We start from the raw sequence: 24,547 nt of genomic DNA, 5'->3' as shown, positions 1-24,547 counted from the left end.
GATTCAAAAGGCTTGGACCAGGAGGTCCAATTCTGTGAGCCCCAAAAGAAGGTGCCCCATCCCTCATTATTCCAAATGGAGGGAAGGCATTTCAAAGGTGTGAGGTCCCTTTCAGTGTGCTGGCCAGCACTCCCTTCAGAGTTCAATCGTTGTTGTCACACCCTTTCTCCTGGCTCCACCCCCGAAGTACCCAGTTATTTCTTGAGTCGGACCTGGCAACCCTATGGAAGCCTGTTAACTCTGAATTTTCATACGATGTAGGAACTAAGCCATATGATCATGTGAATAACACAATGTAGCTCAGGAGTCCCCAGTCTGGTGTCCGTGAGGACCATGTGGCACCTGCCAACAGCTTTCTTGGAAGTTACCAGTCGATACATATATGTGGAGGGCAGTGTTCCCACTAAGCTGAATTAGTGTGAGCTAGCTCATAGTTTTTTAGCCTCTGGCTCACACATTTTTGTCTTTGCTCAGGAAAAATGGTCCCAGAGCATGCCAATTCATGCAGTAGCTCACAACTTAAATGCCAGTAGCTCATGAAGCAGAATTTTTGCTCACAAGACACTGCAGCTTAGAGGGAACATTGACTGTAACTCCAGGGGATCCTGAGGCCCTACCTGCGAGGCTAGGAAAGAAAGAGACAAGGAGAGAAAGAAAGAAAAAAGAAAGAGAGAGGAGAGAGAGAAAGAAAGAGAGAAAGAGAGAAAGAGAGAAAGAGAGAAAGAAAGAAAGAAAGAAAGAAAGAAAGAAAGAAAGAAAGAAAGAAAGAAAGAAAGAAAGAAAGAAAGAAAGAAAGAAAGAAAGAAAGAAAGAAAGAAAGAAAGAAAGAAAGAAAGAAAGAAAGAAAGAAAGAAAAAGAGAGAGGGGGGGAAAGGGAAGGAAGGAAAGAAAGAAATGTAGATACATCAGGGATTTCAGGAGGTGACACTCTGGTTTTCGGCAAAACTCTATGGTACATTTTGCTGCAAATAATAGAATTTTGCCCCAAAACCAGAGTGTTGCGCCCCCCAATGTCCCCGACATACCATCACTTCTGGTTTTCATAGGCATGTTGTGATCAATGTTCCTTCTAAGCTGCAGAGTCTTGTGAGCACAAACTCTACTTTGTGAGCTCCTGGCATTAAAGTTGTGAGTGACTGCATCAATTAGTGTGCTCTGGGGTCCTCCTTCCTGAGCCAAGACAAAAATGTGTGCATTGGAAGCTAAAAATCTGCAAGTGAGCTCACACTAATTCATCTTAGTGGGAACACTGCACAAGACTCCACAGCTTAGATGGAGTACAGGTGGAGGGTGAACCGCAAATTAGCATAAGCATAGTAATTGGTGTTTAACAGATGCAAGAACCAAACTGGAATAAGAAGCTTAGTTTATATAGTCACCATTTGTTTGGGTATAATTCTAGGGAAAACACAGTGAAGGAAATAAATATATCAAAATCTGAGATAGTTGGGCAGATCCAGGGCTTTTTTTGTAGCAGGAACTCCATCGCATATTATGCCACACCTCCCTGAGGTAGCCAATCCTCCTGGTGCTTACAGTAGGCCCTGGAAGAAGAGTCCTGTAAGCTCTTGGAGGATTGGCTACATCAGGGGTGTGCAGCCTAATATGCAAAGGAGCTCCTGCTACAAAAAGAGCCCTGGGCAGATCCATCCTTCTTAACATGGCTACCCCTCCTGGATCCAACATCATGGGCGAAGTTCTCCCTCTGACTTCGCCAGCACCCTGGCATAGGTCTGCCAGCCCCCTAAGATGTTTCTTGTAATGTTTCTTGATTGTTCTACTTTGGTTTCTGCCGGCAGGTCATCGGAGCCCGCCTCAACGAGCTCTGCCATTGTGAAAGCGAGAGTCCAGCCAATTTGCTGGGGCTCATTTACGACGAGGAGACCAAGCGGAGGCTGAGGAAAGAGGATGAGGAAGAAGACTTTTTAGATGACAGTAAGGAGACTCCCTTTACTACAAGAACCCCCGCTTGTAAGAATCTCTGCTTTAGGAACACTTATTTTTTTTTTATTTTCTCTCTCTTTCATTCTCTTTTCACCCTGCTGTATTCTGCACTTATCTCCCTTATCTCTCTCTCTTTGCCTGGATGTAATGCATTGTGCATTGGTTTTGTTTTTTTTTTAAAAAAAGAACTTCATAGAAGGAATAAGATCCATCAACCAATCCAATGCAATACATTTTACAATTTGAATTGGGCCTGGGATAATTATTGGCTTTGCAAATAGTTGTCGGGAAAGTTTGTGGTTCTGGATTGGGATGCCGTTCCGCTATTGGCATCTAGAGGTTACACTCTGTGAGTTCAAGGATGCCTGGATTACAAGAAGAAAGAGAAACACATCTAGATAAGAACATAAGAGAAGCCATGTTGGATCAGGCCAATGGCCCATCCAGTCCAACACTCTGTGTCATAAGAACATAAGAGAAGCCATGTTGGATCAGACCAATGGCCCATCCAGTCCAACACTCTGTCACACAGTGGCCAAAAAAACAGGCGCCATCAAGAAGTCCATCAGTGGGGCCAGGACACTAGAAGCTCTCCCACTGTGCCCCCCCCCCCCCCAAGCACCAAGAATGCAAAGCATCACTGCCCCAGACAGAGAGTTCCATCAATACACTGAAGCCACTGCTGGACCTCTGCTCCATATGTTTATCCAATCCCCTCTTGAAGCTGTCTGTGCTTGTAGCTGCTACCACCTCTTGTAGCAGTGAATTCCATGTGTTAATCACCCTTTGGTCTGAATCTGTCTGAATTTTCTCAGTGATAAAATGCATGCCTAAAGTGGATACAGTCTAAACAGTTCAGTCCTGGGAATTTTTAACCAGAAAGGATCCTGGTAACAGGGCTGGTTAAGGGCTGCCTGTCCAGGAAACTGAAGAGAAACTTCTGATCAGAATAGAAAACACTAGACTAGATGATCCAATAATGATGAAATTCAACTATCAGAAGAGAGCTGCTGGATCAGACCAGTGGTCCATCTAGTCCAGCATTCTGTCTTACACAGAGGCCAACCAGTTCCTCTGGAGGGCCATCAACAGGGCATAGAGGCTGAGGCCTTCCTAAGATCATAAGCCCTGCTGGATCAGACCAGTGGTCCATCTAGTCCAGAATTCTGTCTTACACAGAGGCCAACCAGTTCCTCTGGAGGGCCAACAACAGGGCATAGAGGTTGAGGTCTTCCTAAGAGCATAAGAGCCCTGCTGGATCAGATCAGTGGTCCATCTAGTCAAGCCTTCTGTCTCATACAGTGGCCAACCAGTTCCTCTGGAGGGTCAACAACAGAGTATAGAGGCTGAGGCCTTCCTAAGAATAGCCTTGCTGGATCAGACCAGAGGTCCATCTAGTCCAACATCCAGCCTCACACCAGAGGTCACACTAGTGGCCAACCAGTTCCTCTGACTGGCCAAAACCAAGGCATAGAGGCCAAGGGTTTCCTCAGAACATCAGTAGAGCCCTGTTGGATCAGACCAGAGATCCATCTCATCCATTATCCTGTCTCACCCAATGGCCAACTAGTTCCTCTGAAGGTCCAACAACAAGAGGCTGAGGTTTTCCCCTGATGTTGCCTCCTGCCGCTGGTGTTCATAGCTTTACTGCCTCTGAATGCCAAAGTTCCCTTGAGTCACAATGGCTCTGATGGAACTGTCTTCCACTGATAGACCTATCCTCTACTGCAATTGTAAGCAGGTTCAGCCCTTCTAAATTTTCACTTACAGAAGGGTGTAACTTTGCTCAGGACTGCAACCGTCAGTTAATTTCAAACGTTAGCCTGTTTCTACTTGTAGATCTCCTTCACTGGCTCAAAATGAACATGAATACATTGATTGATAGCTATCAGTTTTTGCTATCGGAAGATGCCTTGCTAGTTTGCTTTGGATCTCCTCCTTTCAGAAACTCTGGTTGTGAGCTCTCCTTCCTTGAAGGTTTTTAAGCAGAGGCTAGATGGCCACCTGACAGCTGATTCTGGGAACTCAGGCAGATCGTGAGAAGGAAGGCAGGAAGGGTTGCCCCAGTGCTTAGTTCTCGTGGCCCTTTCTTACATACCCAGGGAAATGCTGAATCGCCACTTTGGGGTCAGTCAGCAATTTTTCTCCAGGCCAGTATTGGTGAGGGATCCTGAAGGTTTTTGCCATCTTCTGGACATGGAGCCAGCAGGGGTCACTGGGGATGTATGAGTGAGGGGGGTGGGGTATTTGTGAAGTTCCTGCATTGTGCAGGGGGTTGGACTAGATGACCCTGGGGGTCCCTTCCAACTCTGTGATTCTGTGAATGGAAGCTTAAGGGCATGAACCACACAACTGTGGTAACCCTGCAGAAAAGCTGTTTAGCAAGATATATATATATATATGTGTGTGTATCAAAATGTAAGGGGAAATAAGGTTTAGTTTAGTGAAAAACAGAGATGATATTTCTGTTGGTTTTTCTAAAATGTGGAAAGCTGTATTCTAGAATACCACATATGAAATGTTAGCATCACTACATCTAATGGCAAAATGCCTGAATCGCTAGGCAAAAATGAAATTAGCAAAGCTAGGTCATTGAAGAAGAAGACTGCAGATTTATACCCCCCCCCCCTTCTCTCTGAATCAGAGACTCAGAGCGGCTTACAATCGCCTATATCTTCTCCCCCCACAACAGACACCCTGTGAGGTGGGTGGGATTGAGAGGGCTCTCACAGCAGCTGCCCTTTTAAGGACAACCTCTGCCAGAGCTATGAGTGACCCAAGGCCATTCCAGCAGGGGCAAATGGAGGAGTGGGGAATCAAACCCGGTTCTCCCAGATAAGAGTCCACACACTTAACCACTACACCAAACTGGCTCTCTTGAGAGTCAAGATAAGGATTCTTTGTGAACTCGGAGGGACTCTCCCCACCCCTGGTATGTGGAAAAATGTGGCTTTGCAAATTAACCAAATAGTTTGAAATGGTTTGAATATGCTCCGGGGGGGAAAGAGTGCACTTGAGAGTAAGTGAAAGAGGAGGTCCAACAACAGGGCCAGAGGTTGAGACATTCCTTGGCCCACTTCAGTTCCCAAAAGTTTATAGAATACCAGAATTCAAAGTATTCTCCTTCTCCATGATCCTTAGCAGCTGCCAATTTGGTAGAGACTGTTGCTGGTTACTAGTACTAGTTCCTAGCCTGTTACAAGCTAGCCTGTTGGAAGCTAAGCAGGGTCATCCCCAGTGAGAACTGGGATGAGAGAGCACTAGAGTTGCCAAGTCCCTAGTGCGACACTCTAGGATTTGTGATAAAACTCTATGGTACCATAGAGTTTTACCACAAATCCTAGAGTGTCCCTTGGTGACCATGCGTGGCATGATGATGTCCCTTCTGGGTGACATCATTGTGAAGGGCATGTCATGCGACGACGGGGGTCTTTGTGGGCAGGGATCCCCCCAGCAGCCTGCTCCATGCTGGTGGGTTTGGTCCCCCCAAACCAGGGGATTCCCTCCCCCCGGTGGGAGCTCGGCAGCCCTACAGAGCACCGAGGAAGTTCCAGGTTGCTCTGCAGAGACAAGCAATCAGAAACCACCTCTGAATGTATCTTGCTTTGAAAACCCCACCAGAGGTCACCATAAATCTGCTGCAACTTGATAGCTCTTGACAGCACCGCTACCATTATTTATCCAGACAAGACAACCACCGTTTCACAGGGGTATTTTTTTTAAAAAAAGAAAATCTACATTGCTGTGTGGAACTTGACAAGGTGCAAACAAACCAAGCCACATCCCACCCTGATATGGAGTGCAGGCTACACAAGCAATCAGTACTGTATCCCCTCCAAATACCATCTGTGTATTGTATGTATGTATGTACATGTGTCCACTACAGTGTGTGTATTGCTGTTGTCCACTGAATGTGTAATGCGCCATGAGAACTTCTTGTCAGCTTGTTGAGTTCATTCTGCTGCGATACGTTTGTGAAGACTGTTTAACCGGTTGCTAGGAAGGAACTTGAGGAGATTGTTGGGAAAGAGCTGGGTGCCCACAGTGTGCAGTCTAGATTAGGAGAAACCAACTCCCTCCTTTCCCTTGACTCAGAATTTAGCAGAGCAATCCAGTGCATGCTTCTTTAAGCAGAGCAACCCAATGTATGCTGCTTCTACATCACTTGCAGGGAAAACCCGAAGGTGACGTAGAGTAGCTCTAGGAATCGCCACTTGGGTCCCAGTGAGTCCTAGAGTACCCTACATCACTTCCAGGTTTCCCCAGGAAGTAATGCAGCAGCTCAGGCAATGTTGTCGCAATGCCCCCCCAAGTCCCTGCCCCCAGCTTCCCTGCTGTGTCTGGCAACCCTAGCCATAATAAGATGATCTTCGATGGATGCTTTAATGTGGCTTAATGTACTTTATATTTGTTGTTTTAATGTTTAATCGTTTTTATCCAATTCTTTTTATCTCTCTCTCTCTCTCTCCACTAACTGAGCCCCATGGCACAGAGTGGTAAAGCTGCAGTACTGCAGTCTGAACTCTCTGCTCACGACCTGAGTTCGATCCCGGCGGAAGCTGGGTTCAGGTAGCCAGCTCAGGTTGACTCAGCCTTCCATCCTTCCGAAGTTGGTAAAATGAGTCCCCAGCTTGCTGGTGGCGGGGGGGAGTGTAGATGACTGGGGAAGGCAATAGCAAACTACCCCATCAAAAGTCTGCTGTGAAAACGTTGTGAAAGCAACGTCACCCCAGAATCGGAAACGACTGGTGCTTGCACAGGGGACTCCCTTGACCTTGACCTTTTTTACACTAACGTCACATGCCCCGAATCCCGTTGCATGGGAGAAAGGTGAGCATATAAATATTTTGAATACATAAATTAATTGAAGCAGGAGGGGATGTCGATGTGATCAATAGGAGCAGGAGAGGAATGAGGCAGTCTATTAAACCCATATTTGGATCATAACTTCTTCATTATGGCAAAGCTAACCATGCTGTTCGATAATAATAAGAATAATAATTTAAAAAAAATGTATCTCAACTTTCTGCCCTTCCAAGGACCAATAAGGTGGCTAACAATTTGATTTATTTATTGAGATCTTGAGATTATTTATTTCTTGAGATTTTTTTGAGATTTCTATACCAACCTCCCCCACAAGCGGGCTCAGGTCAGGTTACCATAATCTATGGTCAATAGATAAAAACAGCTCTGTATTAAGCAAAAGATTTAAAACACACATGATAAAAATCACATTTGGGAAACAGTAAAATCAACCCTTTCAAACACACATCTTTAAAACAATTACAAACAGTCTTAATAACAGATAAAATACATACAAACTAGAAGAAACATTGGCTAGGGAAGAGGGCTCACTGAGGGGACGCCATACAAAACAGAAAGGTCTTCCCCTGCTGGTGGAAGATGGCAACAGAAGGGGATTCCTTGGGCAGGGAGTTCCAAAGTTTTGGAGCTGCCACTGAAAAGGCCCTTTCCTGGGCTGACAGCCCCTTAGTTTCAGAAGGTAGGGGCACCCAAAGCAGAACCTTCAATGATGATTTTAAGCTGGCCTTTTTTGTAGCAGGAACTCCTTTACATATTTGGCCACACACCCCTGATGTAGCCAATCCTCCAGGAGCTTACAGTAGGCCCTGTACAAAGAGCCCTGTAAGCTCCAAGAGGATTGGCCACATCAGGGGTGTGTAGCCTAATATGCAAAGGAGTTCCTGCTACAAAAAAAAAGCCCGATTGTAGGGGTCCGGCAGGTTCATAAGGGAGTGGGCGTTATTTATTTATTTATTTATTATTTATTTAATAGGCTTATATTCCGCCTTCCTGTAAACGAGCTCGAGGTGGATCACAACACATAAAATAGCAATAAAAACCTACACATCAAAGTTAAAGCACCAATTTAAAAACAATAAAATAAAACGCACCACCGGCAGACTGCCACAGCATATCAATAACCAGTTGTAGGCCCACCTTATACGACGGTAATAACAGCACTGTAATAAAGCATGATATCATCACCACAAGGGAGGCCAAATGATGGAATAATAGGACACCTGCTGCCTCAACCATAGGCCCGGCGGAACAGCTCCGTCTTGCAGGCCCTACGAAATGGCAGTAATTCAGGTAGGGCCCGGATCTCCGTAGGGAGCTGATTCCACCAGGCATTATCATTTTCACAGTTGAATCAGATATGCCATGGCACTGTGGGTACCTTCCCCAGATTTATTTGTGTACTAGAGAAGGTCCATAGACATTAGAGTCACTGGCCGCTTGCACCTCCATGCAAGTTCTGTTTGGTGCTTGGGAGGCTGGGTACCAAAGTCAGGTGATGGAGAAACAGCCCATCGGACTCATTCTTGCTCTTCTCCCGTACTAGAGTACGGTGAAGTTGTGGCATGATTTCTTGGACCGAAGTTGGATGAGCTTGCAGGAGTGTCACGGGCTGCTCACAAATATTCTGCCTGCCCATTGAATCCCACTTGGTAGTGAGAGAATATCTGTTCAGATTTTGTGGTGGCGGAGAAAGTCCATTTGGCTGGGAGTAAAATTTTTGGAAATACTCTAGAATAGGAGACCCTGGAGACTGGAAATGTGAGTGTAAAGAGACCCTCCCCTAGAAGTAGTAAGGCAGAGATGTTCCGCCAAGCCTTTGCATTACGACAGCAACGGTTGCTGCGCTGGCACCTTTCCTCTCCACCCCCTCTTGGCGGGATCCCCCCACCTCGGATGTGACCCAAGAACTGAATAAGAGCACTTTAAAGACGCCATCAGGGTTTGCAATTTTTAATGAAATTAATTTTATATATATGAACATAAGAGAAGCCATGTTGGATCAGGCCAATGGCCCATCCAGTCCAACACTCTGTGTCACACAGTGGTTAAATACACACACACACACACACACACACACACATATATATATATACACACTGTGGCTAATAGCCACTGATGGACCTCTGCTCCATATTTTTATCTAACCCCCTCTTGAAGCTGGCTATGCTTGTAGCTGCCACCACCTCCTGTGGCAGTGAATTCCACATGTTAATCACCCTTTGGGTGAATAAGTACTTCCTTTTATCCATTTTAACCAGACTGCTCAGCAATTTCATCGAATGCCCACGAGTTCTTGTATTGTGAGAAAGGGAGAAAAGGACTTCTTTCTCTACTTTCTCCATCCCATGCATAATCTTGTAAACCTCTATCATATCACCCCACAGTCGACGTTTATCCAAGCTAAAGAGCCCCAAGTGTTTCAACATTTCTTCATAGGGAAAGTGTTCCAACCCTTTAATCATTCTAGTTGCCCTTTTCTGGACTTTTTCCAATGCTATAATATCCTTTTTGAGGTGCGGTGACCAGAATTGCACACAGTATTCCAAATGAGACTGCACCATCGATTTATACAGGGGCATTATGATACTGGCTGATTTGTTTTCAATTCCATTCCTAATAATTCCCAGCATGGCGTTGGCCTTTTTTATTGCAATCGCACACTGTCTTGACATTTTCAGTGAGTTATCTACCACGACCCCAAGATCTCTCTCTTGGTCAGTCTCTGCCAGTTCACACCCCATCAACTTGTATTTGTAGCTGGGATTCTTGGCCCCAATGTGCATTACTTTGCACTTGGCCACATTGAACCATCTGCCACATTGACGCCCACTCACCCAGCCTCAACAGATCCCTTTGGAGTGCCTCACAATCATCTCTGGTTCTCACCACCCTGAACAATTTAGTGTCATCTGCAAACTTGGCAGATATTTTTAATGTATACTTTTAATGTAACTGATTTTACTGTTGTACATTGCGCTCAGCCTGGCACTGGCCAGGATAGGACGATTCATCAAATACAATAAATAATAATAATAATATTATTAAAAAGCCACAGTGGGAACATAAGTGACCGCAGGGCTTCTTTTTGTAGAGAAAAGCTCCACAGGAACTCATTTGCATATTAGACCACACCCCTGACATCACCATTGTTCCGCACAGGGCTTTTTCTACAAGAAAAAGCCCAGCAGAAACTCATTTGGGTATTAGGCCCAGGGCCGGTGTGTGGGAGTCAGCGACCTGGGGCGCCAGCTCTCAGTGGGGGTGCAGGCAGGGCAGGCGCCCCCTCCCCGTCCTTGCTCGCGCTGCCCCTGAGCCTTTCTCAGCTCCGAGGGTTTGGAGGAGCTTCCCTGATCCCTCAGAGCCAAGAAAGAATGTGGCTTCCCCTGCCCAACGTGCTCTGAACTCGAGCACGTTGGGGAAGGCGCCCAGCTGCCCTGTCCCGCTTTGTAGGGAGCTCAGCAGGGGCTGCGGTGGGGGGGGGGCATCGTTTCTTCGCTCGGAACAATCAGAGTGAAGAAACAATGCCTCCGCAGCCCCTGCTCAGCTCATTCTAAAACGGGACAGGGCTGCTGGGCAGGGGGCGTGCTGTGCACCATCTCGATGATGTCACTTCTGGGTGACGTTATCATGGGGTGTGCATGCTCCATGCGATTAGTCACTGGAGGGGGGGGGGGCGCTGCCTTGGGCAGCAGAAACCCTAGCGCAAGGTCTGATTAGGCCACACCCCCTGCTGCCAAGGCAGCCTGCTTAAAAAAAAAAAGCCCTGAATTACCAAAATAAAAGTGTGGGAAAATCCCATGTCCCATGATGGGAAATCTCTTTCCTTCTTGGGAAAACGAAATGATTTGGACCTGAATGCTGAACTGAACGGGTTCTAGGGTTAAGGATGCCAGCCTCCAGGTGGGACCTGGGGATCCCCTGGAATTACAGCTCATCTTCAGACTACAGAGATCAGTTCCCCTGGAGAAAATGGCTGCTTTGGAGGGAGGACTCTATGGCATAATACCCCACTGAGTTCCCTGTCCTCTGCAGGCTCCATCCCCAAGTCTCCTGAAGTTTCTCAACCTGGATATTGGGAACCCTACCTCCTCATCCCCCACTGGTAGCCAGGGAGAACCTTTATTTGTAGCACTTCATATGACCAGGGGTGGAATTCTAGCAGGAGCTCTTTTGCATATTAGGCCACACCCTCTGATGTAACCAATCCTCCAAGAGCTTACAAGGCTCTTTTTGCTAGATCCCAGTAGGCAGCCGTGTTGATCTGAAGCTATAGAACGAAGCAGTAGACAAGTGCACCTTTAAGACCAAGTAAGTCTTATTTAGAATGTAAGCTTCTGTACGCTCTTAAGCAGACCATCAGACAAAATGGGAATGGCAAGCAGCAATTCTTAATATAAGTAGGCAGTATTGAATCATGGGAATGATTTTAGCAGATTAAAAGAATCACAAATAGCGTACGGCAAAACAGGGTTGAAAAAACACTGGAGGGTGATAAAAAGCAGACCTGTCATAGGTGCCAGTGGTATAAATCTAGGTAACATTCTGGCTTTGTTAGTTTAGAGCAGGAGTGGCCAACGGTAGCTCTCCAGATTTTTTTTGCCTACAACTCCCATCAGCCTCAGCCAGCATGGCCAATGACTGGAGCTGATGGGAGTTGTAGGCAAAAAGCATCTGGAGAGCTACCGTTGGCCACCCCTGGTTTAAAGGGCATGTGTTACCTAGATTTATGGCACGCGCACCTACGACAGCAGTCTGCTTTATATCACCCTCCAGTGTTTTTTCAGCTCTGTTTTATTCTACACGAACAAACACAGAGCCCTATTTGTGATTCTTTTAATCTGCTAGAAACATTCCCATGATTCTACACTGCCCACTTATATTAAGTATTGCTGCTTGCCATTCCCATTTTGTCTGATGAAGTCTGCTTAAGAGCATGCGAAAGCTTACATTCTAAATAAAACTTAGTTGGTCTTAAAGGTGCACTTGTCTACTGTTTTGTTCTAAGGCTCTTTTTTGTAAGCTCTTGGAGGATTGGCTACATCAGGGGTGTGTGGCCTAATATGCAAAGGAGCTCCTGCTAGAATTCCACCCCTGCATAAGACTATTAGGTTTTGAGACCTTTGGGTTCCATCTGTTGTGGAAGAAGAAGACACTACAGAGAATGGGATCAGATAACAGCACCAGTGACTTTGCTAGAAAACAAACAGAATATTTATTTATTTTATTTATTATTTCATTTAGTCAATTGGTATTCTGCCCTTTCCCAAAAAGGAAATAGAAACAACTGCACCTGAAAAACAAAGCTATTGAAAAACACTGTAAAAGATAGCACAGTTCAAAACAGTACAAAAGATACATATCACAATTCAAAACAGTACAAATAGCACAATTCAAAGCAATTCAAAAAAAGATACATAGCACAATTCAAAGCTTTTTCACAAGCCAAATAACAATCTTAGCATTTGCTCTTCAAGTATCACTTTTACTCACCCATTTCTTTAGACATTCTTTTCAAGAGCCGTCTCTTGAAAAGAATGTCTAAAGAAATGGGCAAGTAAAAGTGATACTTGAAGAGCAAATGCTAAGATTGTTATTCGGCTTGTGAAAAAGCTTTGTTTAAGTGGAACGTGGATCATATAGCCGGCAACCACATGAAGGAAAATTACCCTTTGGAGCCAAATTCTGGATCTTGACTCTTTATGGATTGAACTTTGGATCTATCGTGACCTTTACTAAAGAAGAAAACTTCTTGTTGCTTTAAGAGACACTGGACCTTTGGAAGTACTGTTTTGAATTGTGCTATGTATCTTTTGTATTTACAGTGTTAACTTTATATTGTATAGTTTTTCAATAGTTTTGTTTTTCAGGTGCAGTTGTTTTTTCTATTTTGTTATCACTGTAGCACCACTGGTTTGCTGTCTTTCCCAAAAAGGGGCTCAGGGCGGATCACAAATAACAATTTAAATGATACAGTTAAAACAAATAAAATAGCAGTATATCAAACAATACATGAGTTATAAACCAAATTGTATATGGTAGCATAGTTAATACATTTGCAACATGCTAAGGTCTGTGACTATTGTTAATAAACAACGGTAATGCAGCAGAGATGGTGTCTTAGCACAGAGGCCAGTTGATGGAGTATCATAGAATCATAGAGTTGGAAGGGACCTCTAGGGTCATCTAGTCCAACCCCCTGCACAATGCAGAAAACTCACAAACACCTCCCCCTAAATTCACAGGATCTTCATTGCTGTCAGATGGCCATCTAGCCTCTGTTTAAAAACCTCCAAGGAAGGAGAGCCCCCCACCTCCCAAGAAAGCCTGTTCCACTGAGGAATCACTCTAACGGTCAGGAAGTTCTTCCTAATGTTGAGCCGGAAACTCTTGATTTAATTACAACCCATTGGTTCTGGTCCTACCTTCTGGGGCCCACTGCCTTAACCGAAGGCCTGGTGGACTAGCTCCATTTTGCAGGCCCTGCAAAAAGGTAGTAATTCAGTGAGGGCCCAGATTTCTACAGGGAGCTGATTCCACCAGGCGGGGCCAAGGCCAAAAAGGCCCTGGCCCTGGTGGAGGCAAGTTGGATGTCCTTTGGGCCAGGTACAGTCAGTAGGTGTTGTGAGCTAGATCTTAGAGATTTTGGGGGCACAAGTGGGGAGAGGCGGTCCCATAAATATAGCATATAGCATAAAACAATAGCATAAAGGCAGCAAAGTGTTTCATACGGCGCTTGCATTGTGTACCATGTGTCGATGTCCATTTGTTCTTAGAGACAGATTTTTTAAACCTGAGATTTTTTTTCTTAACAAATATTGTTATATATCACTTCTCAGGTACTGTGAACCCCACCAAATGTTGTTGCCCTTTTGCCCTCAAGATGGCGGCATGTCAGCTTCTCCTGGAAATCACCACATTCCTCCGAGAGACTTTTCCCTACATGCCCCGGCCCCGTACGGAGCCTCTTGTGGTAAGGAAATGACCAACAATTTAACTTGCAGGCGTTTAGAAAGGTTTTTTTAAAAATAATAATAATAATAATAATGTGCAAGTAAAGTTTGGCAGATTGTCTGAGTAACTGAAGAGATATATCAACAAGCACAGGTACCGAGACCGAGAGGTTAACCCAGGCTTTTTTGGTTACAGTGAGGTGCGGGGCCATCCTTGCCACTAGACAAACTGTCACGTTCTGGGGGGTCGGCAGGGAACGAAACGCAGTCCCAGGCAGGGTATGAGCTGAAGAGCAGAGGGAGAACCACCAAAGCAAGTCCAAAATGTTGTATGTAGGCTAAGTCCCCTTTTCCCAAACAAAGGACTCCCCAAACAACAGAGGTGCAGAAGAGTCAGTGTGCAGATCTCTTTATTGTTTTCACATTAATGTGGGAAGGAAAACAGCCTTTTACACCTCCTTCCTTCGTTCTCCTTCAACCTTCCTTTACAAAACATAATCATTTTATACCTTCCTGTAAACAAAGGAAATTCAGTTGATTGGCTACAAAGTTCTCGCTTCTGGCAATTTGTAGAATCTCATTGGCTTAAAGAAACCCATCTCTCTCAGGATGGAGTAATTCCTTAGGGAGTTCTTTGTTCTCTACTCCCAATCTCCCATCTTCCTGGCATCTAGCATCTGCACGGAACTTTGTGGTTAGGTGTTCCTCTAAGAATGTGCAGATTATTGTGCAAGTTCTTTGTTTTAGATTTTTGGTTTGGTCCCAGAAAATGTGCCAGTAAGTAAAATCTCTACTGCGTGGGCATGATGGCTCCTTCAGTCTAGGGGTGGGGGGGGTCTTTCCTTGAGGCAGGGAGAAAAGCTTTCCTTATCAAAGGATGTTAACAGAACTCTGATAACATTCTCTTGCTAGAGAAATGTGCTTTATAATATGCAATGTGCTTTCTTTCATATCTAATATGCTTAGCAAGAACTCTAACAGAGGCCTACTGTTCTTTGTTCCCCAGACTTTGTTCCCTCAGCCTAGAATCCATAAGTAAAGGTACTATAGACTTTAAGACAAGTTCTGCAAATATAATACTTTAAAAGTGATAGTTTTAAAGGTAACAGTAGTGCAAGGCAGGCTAGTGCAAATGAGTTCTGTGATCAGAATTAATGGAAATCTATCTGGCACTCTGTCCGTTGTTGTTATTCAGTCGCACAGTCGAGTCCAACTCTTTGCGACCCCATGGACAAAGTCACGGCAGGCCCGCCTGTCTTCCAGCATCCTCCGAAGCCTGCTCAAATTCGTGTTTCTTACATCAGTAACACTGTCCAGCCATCTCATCTTCTGCCATCCCCTTCTTCTTTTGCCTTCTGTCTTTCCTAGCATCAGGATCTTCTCCAGGGAGTGCTCCCTTCTCATTGGATGGCCAAACTATTTGTCCATGCTCAAGTGCAAATCTAAATTTACATTCTACAAAAACACAGGGTCCAAAGTCAGTCCGAGGTCAGGGCCAATCAGAACAGGAACCAGGAAAGAACAGTGTCCAAAGTATACCAACCGAAAGCCGAGTCGTTCGGGCCAGGTGTCCAGAAGCCGAGGATCAGGTTTCAAAGCAAGCTGAGGTGAAGGCACGTCGTGAGGTTAGACGTGTTGCTCCCACAGAGGAATCTGCCCAGAGCAGGAAGCTAAATAGCTTGCCACTGCTGTTTCCAATTAGCGAGGGGCCAGGTTCCTGTTAGAACTTGGGACCAAGGGAACGCCTCGCCCTTGACCTTGCTTCTCAGCGTCTGAGGGACCAATCCTGGCAAAAATTTTCTCACAGACGAGTCGTCTGCAGGAGTGAGTGGGGGGGGGCTCTGTGCTTGTGGCCGCTCAACTGCAGGGAATGAGGGCAGCAGTGGCCAACGGTCAGTTTCCTCCAAGGGCCCGGCTGCTATGCCGTCAGAGGGCTGAGCTGCTGGTTGAGCTGGCCGTCAGAGGGCTGAGCTGCTGGTTCTGCTGCAACTGGCAGCTTCGCAACCAGCAGCTCCCCTTCAGCATCGCCCATGATAAACTAGGTGATTGCCTAGGGTGCTGGCCTTCTGGGCACCAAAGTGGGTGCCCCCCCCCAGTGACTCAGTGACATTATCAGTGCGGGGGGGGGACGAGAAGTTAGCCTTGCCTAGGGTGCCAGACAGCCTAGGGCCAGTCCTGGCGAGGTGTTATTTTGAAGAAGAAGAAGAAGATATTGGATTTATATCCTGCCCTCCACTCTGAAGAGTCTCAGAGCAGCCTACAATCTCCTTTCCCTTCCTCCCCCACAACAGACACCCTGTGAGGTGGGTGGGGCTGGAGAGGGTTCTCACAGCAGCTGCCCTTTCAAGGACAACCTCTGCCAGAGCTATGGCTGACCCAAGGCCATGCCAGCAGGTGCAAGTGGAGGAGTGGAGAATCAAATCCGGTTCTCCCAGATAAGAGTCCGGACACCTAACCACTACACCAAACTGGCTCTCCGTATTCATACCCATTGTCACATAGATAGCTGTTCTTTAAGGTTTTGCATCCACTTACTCATACCTTTTTTCACTTGTTCATCTTCCGTTTCTAGCTGGAATAGAATCATATCTTTGTCATAGTAAAGTATGATGGTAAACACTTGGGAAAATCAAGTCTTGGCAAGTTATTAAAGATGAAGGTGAAAACATTCTATGGCTGATATATTACTAATTAGTCTTAAGACTAAAGGAGATCATGAGCACTGAAGGTGGAGTTCTAAGAGATGCGACTGAATTTGAGCAGCTGGTTATAGAACAAAACGAACTTTTACTGCGACGGGCAATTTTCCAGGGTTGCAAAATTGTTTCCAAAATACGGGATTTGTTAAAATACAAATGCTAAAGGAGAAAGGTGGAATATAAATGGAACCTTCTCACTGGTGCTTGTAAATTCTTTGTTTGCCAGATGATTAATTCAGTTGAGGGCTGCTGTAGAAAGACAGAATAATACCAGATGCACCACAGTAATTACATTTTGAGTCAAAAACTTTGCAAGTAATTAGGGCCAGCAGGGAGCAAAGCTTTTTTTTTTGTCAACTAAATATTAAGCTGATTAAAAGTCTGGGAAATTTAAGATCCCGCTGTTTGCAAAACAAGTGGGATGGAAAAGTTGGCTCTATGAATGTTAAACCAGTGACAGAATAACATACAATTAATATTTTGGCACGTAGCGTTGGATCCAGTATAAAATAAGAGCTACTTTCATAAGGGATTTTTTTTTCTCAAAACTAAAATCCTGTGTCTTGGTTTTTCTTGCTCAACGGACTTTTAAGCAGTTAACAAGAACATTAAACGGTGGGTCAGTCTTGCTGCTTTCACCCCCCCCCCACCCCCGCCACTTTACTAGTGAAGACAGCAGTAAATAGTAATCCATCATTTTCCCCCTCTTGGTCCATGCACACATGAGAGATAGGTTGTATGAACTCTGCATTTGGACAAGGCATGGTGGCCCGTCACTAATGTGGTTTTCTGAGCATGTTTAAAGGGCGGGTTTAGAAGGCAGCTATGTTGATCTAGAACAAAAGAACATAAGAGAAGCCATGTTGGATCAGGCCAATGGTCCATCCAGTCCAACACTCTGTCACACAGTGGCCAAAAAAAACCAAGTGCCCTCAGGAGGTCCACCAGTGGGGCTAGAAGCCCTCCTACTGTGCCCCCCACAAGCACCAAGAGTGCCCTGGACAGAGAGTTCCAACAATATGCTGTGGCTAATAGCCACTGATGGACCTCTGCTCCATATGCTTATCCAATCCCCTCTTGAAGCTATCTATGCTTGTAGTTGCCACCACCTCCTGTGGCAGTGAATTCCATGTGTTAATCACCCTTTGGGTGAAAAAGTACTTCCTTTTATCAGTTCTAACCCAACTGCTCAGCAATTTCATAGAGTGCCCAGGAGTTTTTGTATTGTGAGAAAGGGAGAAAAGGGCTTCTTTCTCTACCTTCTCTATCCCATGCATAATCTTGTAAACCTCTATCACAACACCCCGCAGTCGACGTTTCTCCAAGCTAAAGAGCCCCAAGCATTGTAACCTTTCTTCATAGGGAAAGTGTTCCAAACCTTTAATCATTCTAGTTGCCCTTTTCTGGACTTTTTCCAATGCTATAATACCTTTTTTGAGGTGAGGTGACCAGAATTGTACACCTAGATTTCAGTCTAGCAGCACTTTGGAGATTAACAAGATTTTCTGGGTATGAGCTTTCCTCTGACAAATATTTTGTATCAGATGGTTATCTGATGAACGGAACTGTGAGGCAAAGCGCCCCTGGTCTTCCTTCAAGGATTAATGAGAATTGTAATGGCCTGATGCATCTTGCAAGTGTTAGTAACTAATCTCCAGATGTTACTAACTAGTTTCCTGACCTACACAGCTCCTGGCCTACACAGTTAAGGCCAGGGATGGTGGCAGTAATTAGCTTCTCATGAGAACCTATAGTCCATGAGATGGGAGGGAGAGAACCAGGGATGATGAGGTAATTTTCTAGAAGTTTCTCCTGACAATGTATCCTGATTGGATGCCATTTTCATGGGATGTTGCTGTTAGGGTTGGCAATCCCCAGGTGGGGGCAGGGGATCCCCCGGTTTGAAGGCCCTCCCCCCGCTTCAGGGTAATCAGAAAGCGGGGGGAGGGGAGGGAAATGTCTGCTGGGAACTCTATTATTCCCTATGGAGATATATTCCCATAGAAAATCATGGAGAATTGATCCGCGGGTATCTGGGGCTCTGGGGGGGGGCTGTGTTTTGGGGTAGAGGCACCAAATTTCCAGTATAGCATCTAGTGCCTCTCCCCAAAATGCTCCCCAAGTTTCAAAACGATTGGACCAGGGGGTCCAATTCTATGAGCCCCAAAAGAAGGTGCCCCTATCCTTCATTATTTCCTATGGAAGGAAGGCATTGTAAAGGTGTGCCGTCATTTTAAATGTGATGGCCAGAACTCCCTTTGGAGTTCAATTATGCTTGTCACAGCCTTGATCTTGGCTCCACCCCTAATGTCTCCTGGCTCCACTCCCAAAGTCCCCAGATATTTCTTGAATTGGACTTGGCAACCCTAGTTGCTGTAGGGTTGCCAAGTCTGACTCAAGAGATATCTGGGGACTTTGGGGGTGGAGACAGGAGCAAGGGTGCGGCAAGCACAACTGAACTCCAAAGGGAGTTCTGGCCATCACATTTCAAGGGACCGCACAACTTTTAAATGCCTTCCCTCCATTTGGAATAATGAAGAACACCTTCTCTTGGGGATCATAGAAATGGATCTCCTGGTCCAATCTTTTTGAAACTTGGAGGGTCTTTTGAGGAGAGTCACCAGATGCTATGCTGAAACTTTAGTGCATCTATGTCAAACAACAGCTTCCCCAGAGCCCCAGATACCCATGGATCAAATTTTTCATTATACCAGAGGGAGCAAACAAACCCAGAAAATATTTGGCCTGGCAACTGAAGAAAAAGAGAGAAAGTAAAATTATTAATAAAATTGTGGTGGATGGAAGCATGGCTGATGGCTGGGGCTGATGGGAGTTGTAGGCAAAAAACATCTGGAGAGCTACCATTGGCCACTCCTGTTATATATCCTCACTGTGATTCCCCTGTTGTTCCTCACATCTAGGGATTAGCAATCCTATTTTCGGGGGCGGGGGGGGGGGGCGTGCCAAAAAGCTAAAATTGAGCTAAACCCCTGAAGAAGAGAGATTAGCTTGGATTCTGAAGGATTAAAGGCCTGAATTATGATATGCTTGAAATATAATAGCTAGCAACAAAGAGAATGCCTGAATTCTGGCCTTCTGCTTTTGAAATTAAGGTTTGTGCCATCTAACACAAGTCTTGGAAAGTGTTAAAAGAGTTTTCTTGTTTACTTGCGGCATGATTTTAGAGGAAGGTGTTGCCTAAAGAAAAACTCTTCATTTTGACAGAAATTGGAATAAACTTAAAAAAAAAAAACCTTATAAAAATTAAACAAAGGTCTGCTTGGAGTTCAGTCAAAAAACTCACCTCCCCCAAATCTTATTGACCTCAAAGATCTGGCCAGACTTGAATGTAGCTGTTTTAAAAGGGCAGCAAATTGTCAATTATTTTCTGTGGAGTGTGTGTGTGTGTGTTTGTTTGTTTGTTTGTGAATAGTGCACAGCTGCGCCTTGTTCAGCATCATCCAATTAAATTAGTGTTGCTTTTTAGTCAGCAGGGTGGCTCTTGGTTTTTTAATATGCAACTTTGAACACAATTAAAAAACAAAATCCTTCGAAATTTAAAACACTCTCGTTTTCTAAATAACAGCTGATGATTCAACATGATTAGACTCAACCGGTGGGAACTTTAATCACAAATCCTTTGATATGTTTGCTCCAAGGAGGGTTGCCAATCCCCAGGTGGGGGCAGAGGATCCCCTGGTTTGGAGGCCCTCCCCTTGCTTCAGGGTCATCAGAAAGTGGGGGGAGGGAAATGTCTGCTGGGAACTCCATTATTCCCTATGGAAACCAATTCCCATAGCGTATAATGGAGATTTCATCCGCAGATATCTTGGGCTCTGGGGAGGGGCTGTTTTTTTTTAATAGAGGCACCAAATTTTCAGCATAGCATCTGGTTCCTCTCCTCTAAACACCCCCCAAGTTTCAAAAAGATTAGACCAGGGGTCCAATTCCATGAGCCCCTAAAAGAAGGTGCCCCTATCCTTCATTATTTACAGTGGAGGGAAGCCTTTTTAAAGGTGCATGGTCCCTTCAAATGAGATGGCCAGAACTCCCTTTGGAGTCCAATTGCGCTTGTCACAACCTTGCTCCATACTCCACCCCCCAAGGTCTCCTGGCTCCACCCCTAAACTCCCCAGATATTTCTTGAATTGGACCTGGCAACCCTAGCTCCAAGTTATTTTTAGCCTTAGCTTTAAAAAACTGTACCTTAAGCCTAACAAGACAATTAATATAATAGCTGGTTACCTGCCCCAGTAGTGCCCTCATGTAACGTTTTTTCTCACTGTGAGGTCTGGAAGTTAAAATCTGAAAATGAGCTAAAATTGATTACAATGTTGGCAATGTCAGAGGGACTGGGAATTGTAGAGTCAAAGCCACTACAAAAATGAGAACTCTGGTAGTTTGGTAGATAACAGATTATAAACCATGGGTGGGGAACCTGCGTCCCAAGGGCCCCTTGGTGTGGCCCTCAGGGATTGCTGGGCCGAACCGAGCAATGTGGCAGCCTCCCTGGGGCCTAGCTGGCCAGTGAGGATCGTGGGGCCCTGCCGCGCTGCACAGCAGCCTCTCCAGGGCCAGGCAGGGATCACAGGGCCCAGATGTGCTCTGAGGCAGCCTCCCTGGGGCCTGGCTGGCAGGCCAGAATTGCTGCAGGGCCTGGAAAAGTTACTGTCACAGTTCAGTTTGCACTTGATTATCCCAGATGGTGTGGCCTAATATGCTAATGAGTGTGTGACCATATATGCTAATATTAGGAGATATGGTCTAATATGCTACTGAGTTCCTGCCAGGCTTTTTCTACAAAAAAGCCCTGGACCTATGCATTTGCCTAGGGTGGTGGGTAGGGGTGTGCAAAAAAAAAAAAAAAATCGGCATTACATGGATTCGGAAGTATACGGGGGAAAAAATTCGGAATCCCCGTATACCGCATTCGGAATAGCCGCATATACGGTAGATGCGCGGCTATTTCCGAATATACGGCCCTATTATACCCTATGGGCCATTGAAATCAATGGCAAATAGGGTATATTTGAAGCCGCCTGGAGGGGAGGGGGTTTGAGGGAGAGCCCCCAAATTTGCAGGGGACCTGCAGGGGACTCTCCCCTCCAACCCCCCAAGTCCCAAAAAGATTGGGCCAGGGGATCCCATTCCAGGGGCACCCAAAGAGGGTGCCCCTATTCCATCATTATACCCTATGGGCCATTGACATCAATGGCAACATAGGGCATAATTAGAGGCTACTGGGGGGGCAGGGGGTTTGAGGCAGACTTGGCTGTAGCAAACCCAGATGCCAGCTCTCCAGCCCTGCCCCAAACAACATGGGGAGAGCTGGCCAACCACAACAAGCCTGCTGGTTCTGGGTCTCTTACCCAGGTGCCAGTTTCCCTGCCACAGAACACACAATCTACAGATGCCAGCTCTCCAGCCCTGCCCCAAACAACATGGGGAGAGCTGGCCAACCACAACAAGCCTGCTGGTCCTGGGTCTCTCACCCAGGTGCCAGCTTCCCTGCCACAGAACACACAATCTACAGATGCCAGCTCTCCAGCCCTGCCCCAAACAACATGGGGAGAGCTGGCCAACCACAACAAGCCTGCTGGCTCTGGGTCTCTCACCCAGGTGCCAGCTTCCCTGCCACAGAACACACAATCTACAGATGCCAGCTCTCCAGGCCTGCCCCAAACAACACGGGGAGAGCTGGCCAACCACAACAAGCCTGCTGGTTTTGGGTCTCTCACCCAGGTGCCAGCTTCCCTGCCACAGAACACTCAATCTACTCTATAAAAACAAGAAAGTGACCCAGCCCACACAGCCCACACACACCCTCGCCAACCCCCACACCAACCAGAGGTAATTTAAAAAAACCAAAACAAAACCAGCAGAATCACAAAAGGCCAAGTGTTTAAAAAGTGGCCTTTTCACCAAAAAGAAAGCTCAGGCCAAATCAGTCAACAACAACACCCCCACCCCTAAAACCAGAACCAGGAAAAGGGGGACAAAAGTGGCCTTTTAAACATTGAAAATTAGGCCAAACAGCACCCCCCCCCCCCAATAACCTGAAGATAAAAGTAACAGCAGCAGCACAACACAGCAGCAACAAATCAAACACTGAATACTTTTAAAACAGTAAAAAACCCTCAACTTTTAACAATACAGGAACTTTGCCAACCCCCCCCCCCCCAAAAAAAACCCTTCACCCTAACCCCAAGAAATCCAAGCCACCCAAATCAGGAGAAGTAAAAGGACACTGCACTTTTAAAAGTCCTCTCACTAAATTAAGATATGGGCAAATTAGCAACCTCCCCCACCCCAGGCCCCCACCCCCAGCAGAACCTAACCCCAACCCCAAATAGGCTACCCACCCAGTACTCACCCACCCAAATCTGGGCAAGTAAAGGGACTCTAGTCCTTTTACCAACAAAAACAAGAACCCCAAAACTTGTCTTCTCTACTCCAGGGAAGTCTGGTAAGGCTGAGTGAGAGAGCAGCAGGCAGCAGCTGAAGCCAAGGGCCAGCCAGCAGCAGCACAATCTCTCTCACACCACCAACCCACATACACCAACACAGCAATGGAGGAGTCCAGCCAGGAAGACTCCTTAAAAAGGTTCTCTGGCCCTACAGAGAGCAATTTCAAAAAATAGCACTGCTCTCTGATTGGCCAGACAACAGTGCTTACTTGGATACCCAAGTAAGCAAAAGATCAAAATAACAACAATGTAGCTGATGGCTGGGCCATCAGCTACACAACAGCCCTGCAAAGCATGCATTTGCAATGCATTTTGCAAATGCATGCTTTGGATTGGCTGCTGGGGCTCCTCTTCCCCCTCCCCCCCTCCCTGATCCCAGGGAGGCTATGGGAGAGGCGGGAAGAGGCCACTAAAGGCGGGAAAGTAGGCAAGCAGCTCCACTGAGGCTGCAGAAGCTACTTTCCCGCCTTTTCCATTGACAGCCGTATACTTCCGAATAGCTATTCGGCAGTATACGGCGAGCCGTATTCGGCTGCCGCATAATAGACGGCAATGGGAATCGGCTACGGCCAATTCCGTATACAGCCGAATCAGTGTTGATTCGGCTGTATATACGGTTCAGCCAAACCGAATGCACACCCCTAGTGGTGGGTCGTGTGTGTATGCCAGATTAGGCTCTCCCCATATGACTTCAACTAGAAAAACAATTATTTGTGTTAATTTTTCTGGCCTGAATCATCTCCCTTGGTGGAGCACTGTTTTTTAAGTTGATAATTTTTTATGGCCTGTGAATGATGTTACAAATATCCGTATGGCCCTTGGCAGAAAAAAGGTTCCCCACCTCTGCTATAAGCAGACATCTTTACTGACCATTTAAATCAAGAGGCTTAGAAGGGTGGACCTATGTTTTGGACGACCCTGTCACAGGATAATCCTAAAAACACTTAGCTGGATTAAAATCTATTCAATGGGGTTTCCTTTCAGGAAAGTTCAGTTCAGTTTATTCTTGTAGTCATTGACCAGAACATTTTAGTCATCTAGAAAAACCATTAAAGTACCTTATAAAAAGTCCCACAAAGAATCTGCATGTTAAAATTTGATGACTTGAGGGTTGCAACAGTTTAAAAAAGAATTTAAAAGATTATTATTTAACCCTTTAAACCATTTTAAAAAGCCATTTTAAAATTTGTTAAAATATTTACAGTTTGGCCTATTTGTCTCGCTTTTTACTTCCAGGAAAGTAGTTTTAGGACCATTACACTGTTTTGTGCTAAAAAGAGAGAGAGAGAGAGACTTTTACACATTAGTCTCCTACATATTTATTGCTCGACTGGTTTTTTCCTCCCCGTAATTAAATCCAAACATATTGTGATGTAGAAACTTAGCTTGTTATTGCTATCTAGTCTTTGCATACATCAAAACATCTTCATTAAGTCGTGTATTAATTTGCTGTTCACCAGAGGCATCTGCTTATATCTATCTATCTACGTATATACACAGGATCAGCATTGCTGTCAGATGGCCATCTAGCCTCTCTTTAAAAACCTCCTTTTTATTGCTTGCTGGGAAAATGGTGCTAGCTGAGGTATTAAAACTTGGTTTTAAAACTCAGGTATTAAAACTTGGTTCTCAAAGGTATCGGACAATGACCGTTTTCGCACAC

General features: G+C 45.5%; 1 protein-coding gene across 1 annotated transcript in view; it reads left to right on the top strand.

Annotated features, from left to right (window-relative positions):
• The window catches only part of UNC80 (unc-80 homolog, NALCN channel complex subunit), a 219,538-nt gene that overhangs the window by 83,063 nt on the left and 111,928 nt on the right, over window positions 1-24,547 (top strand). The window contains exons 24-25 of the mRNA XM_060257048.1: window positions 1,800-1,935; window positions 13,605-13,738. Coding sequence (XP_060113031.1) covers window positions 1,800-1,935; window positions 13,605-13,738 — 270 coding nt within the window. The remainder of the gene's footprint in view (window positions 1-1,799; window positions 1,936-13,604; window positions 13,739-24,547) is intronic.

The sequence above is a fragment of the Heteronotia binoei genome, chromosome 16 (assembly GCF_032191835.1).
Source record: "Heteronotia binoei isolate CCM8104 ecotype False Entrance Well chromosome 16, APGP_CSIRO_Hbin_v1, whole genome shotgun sequence".
NCBI classification, from domain to species: Eukaryota; Metazoa; Chordata; class Lepidosauria; order Squamata; family Gekkonidae; genus Heteronotia; species Heteronotia binoei.
The sequence above is the reverse complement of the archived record's forward strand: the minus strand, read 5'-3'. Positions and strand labels throughout refer to the sequence as shown.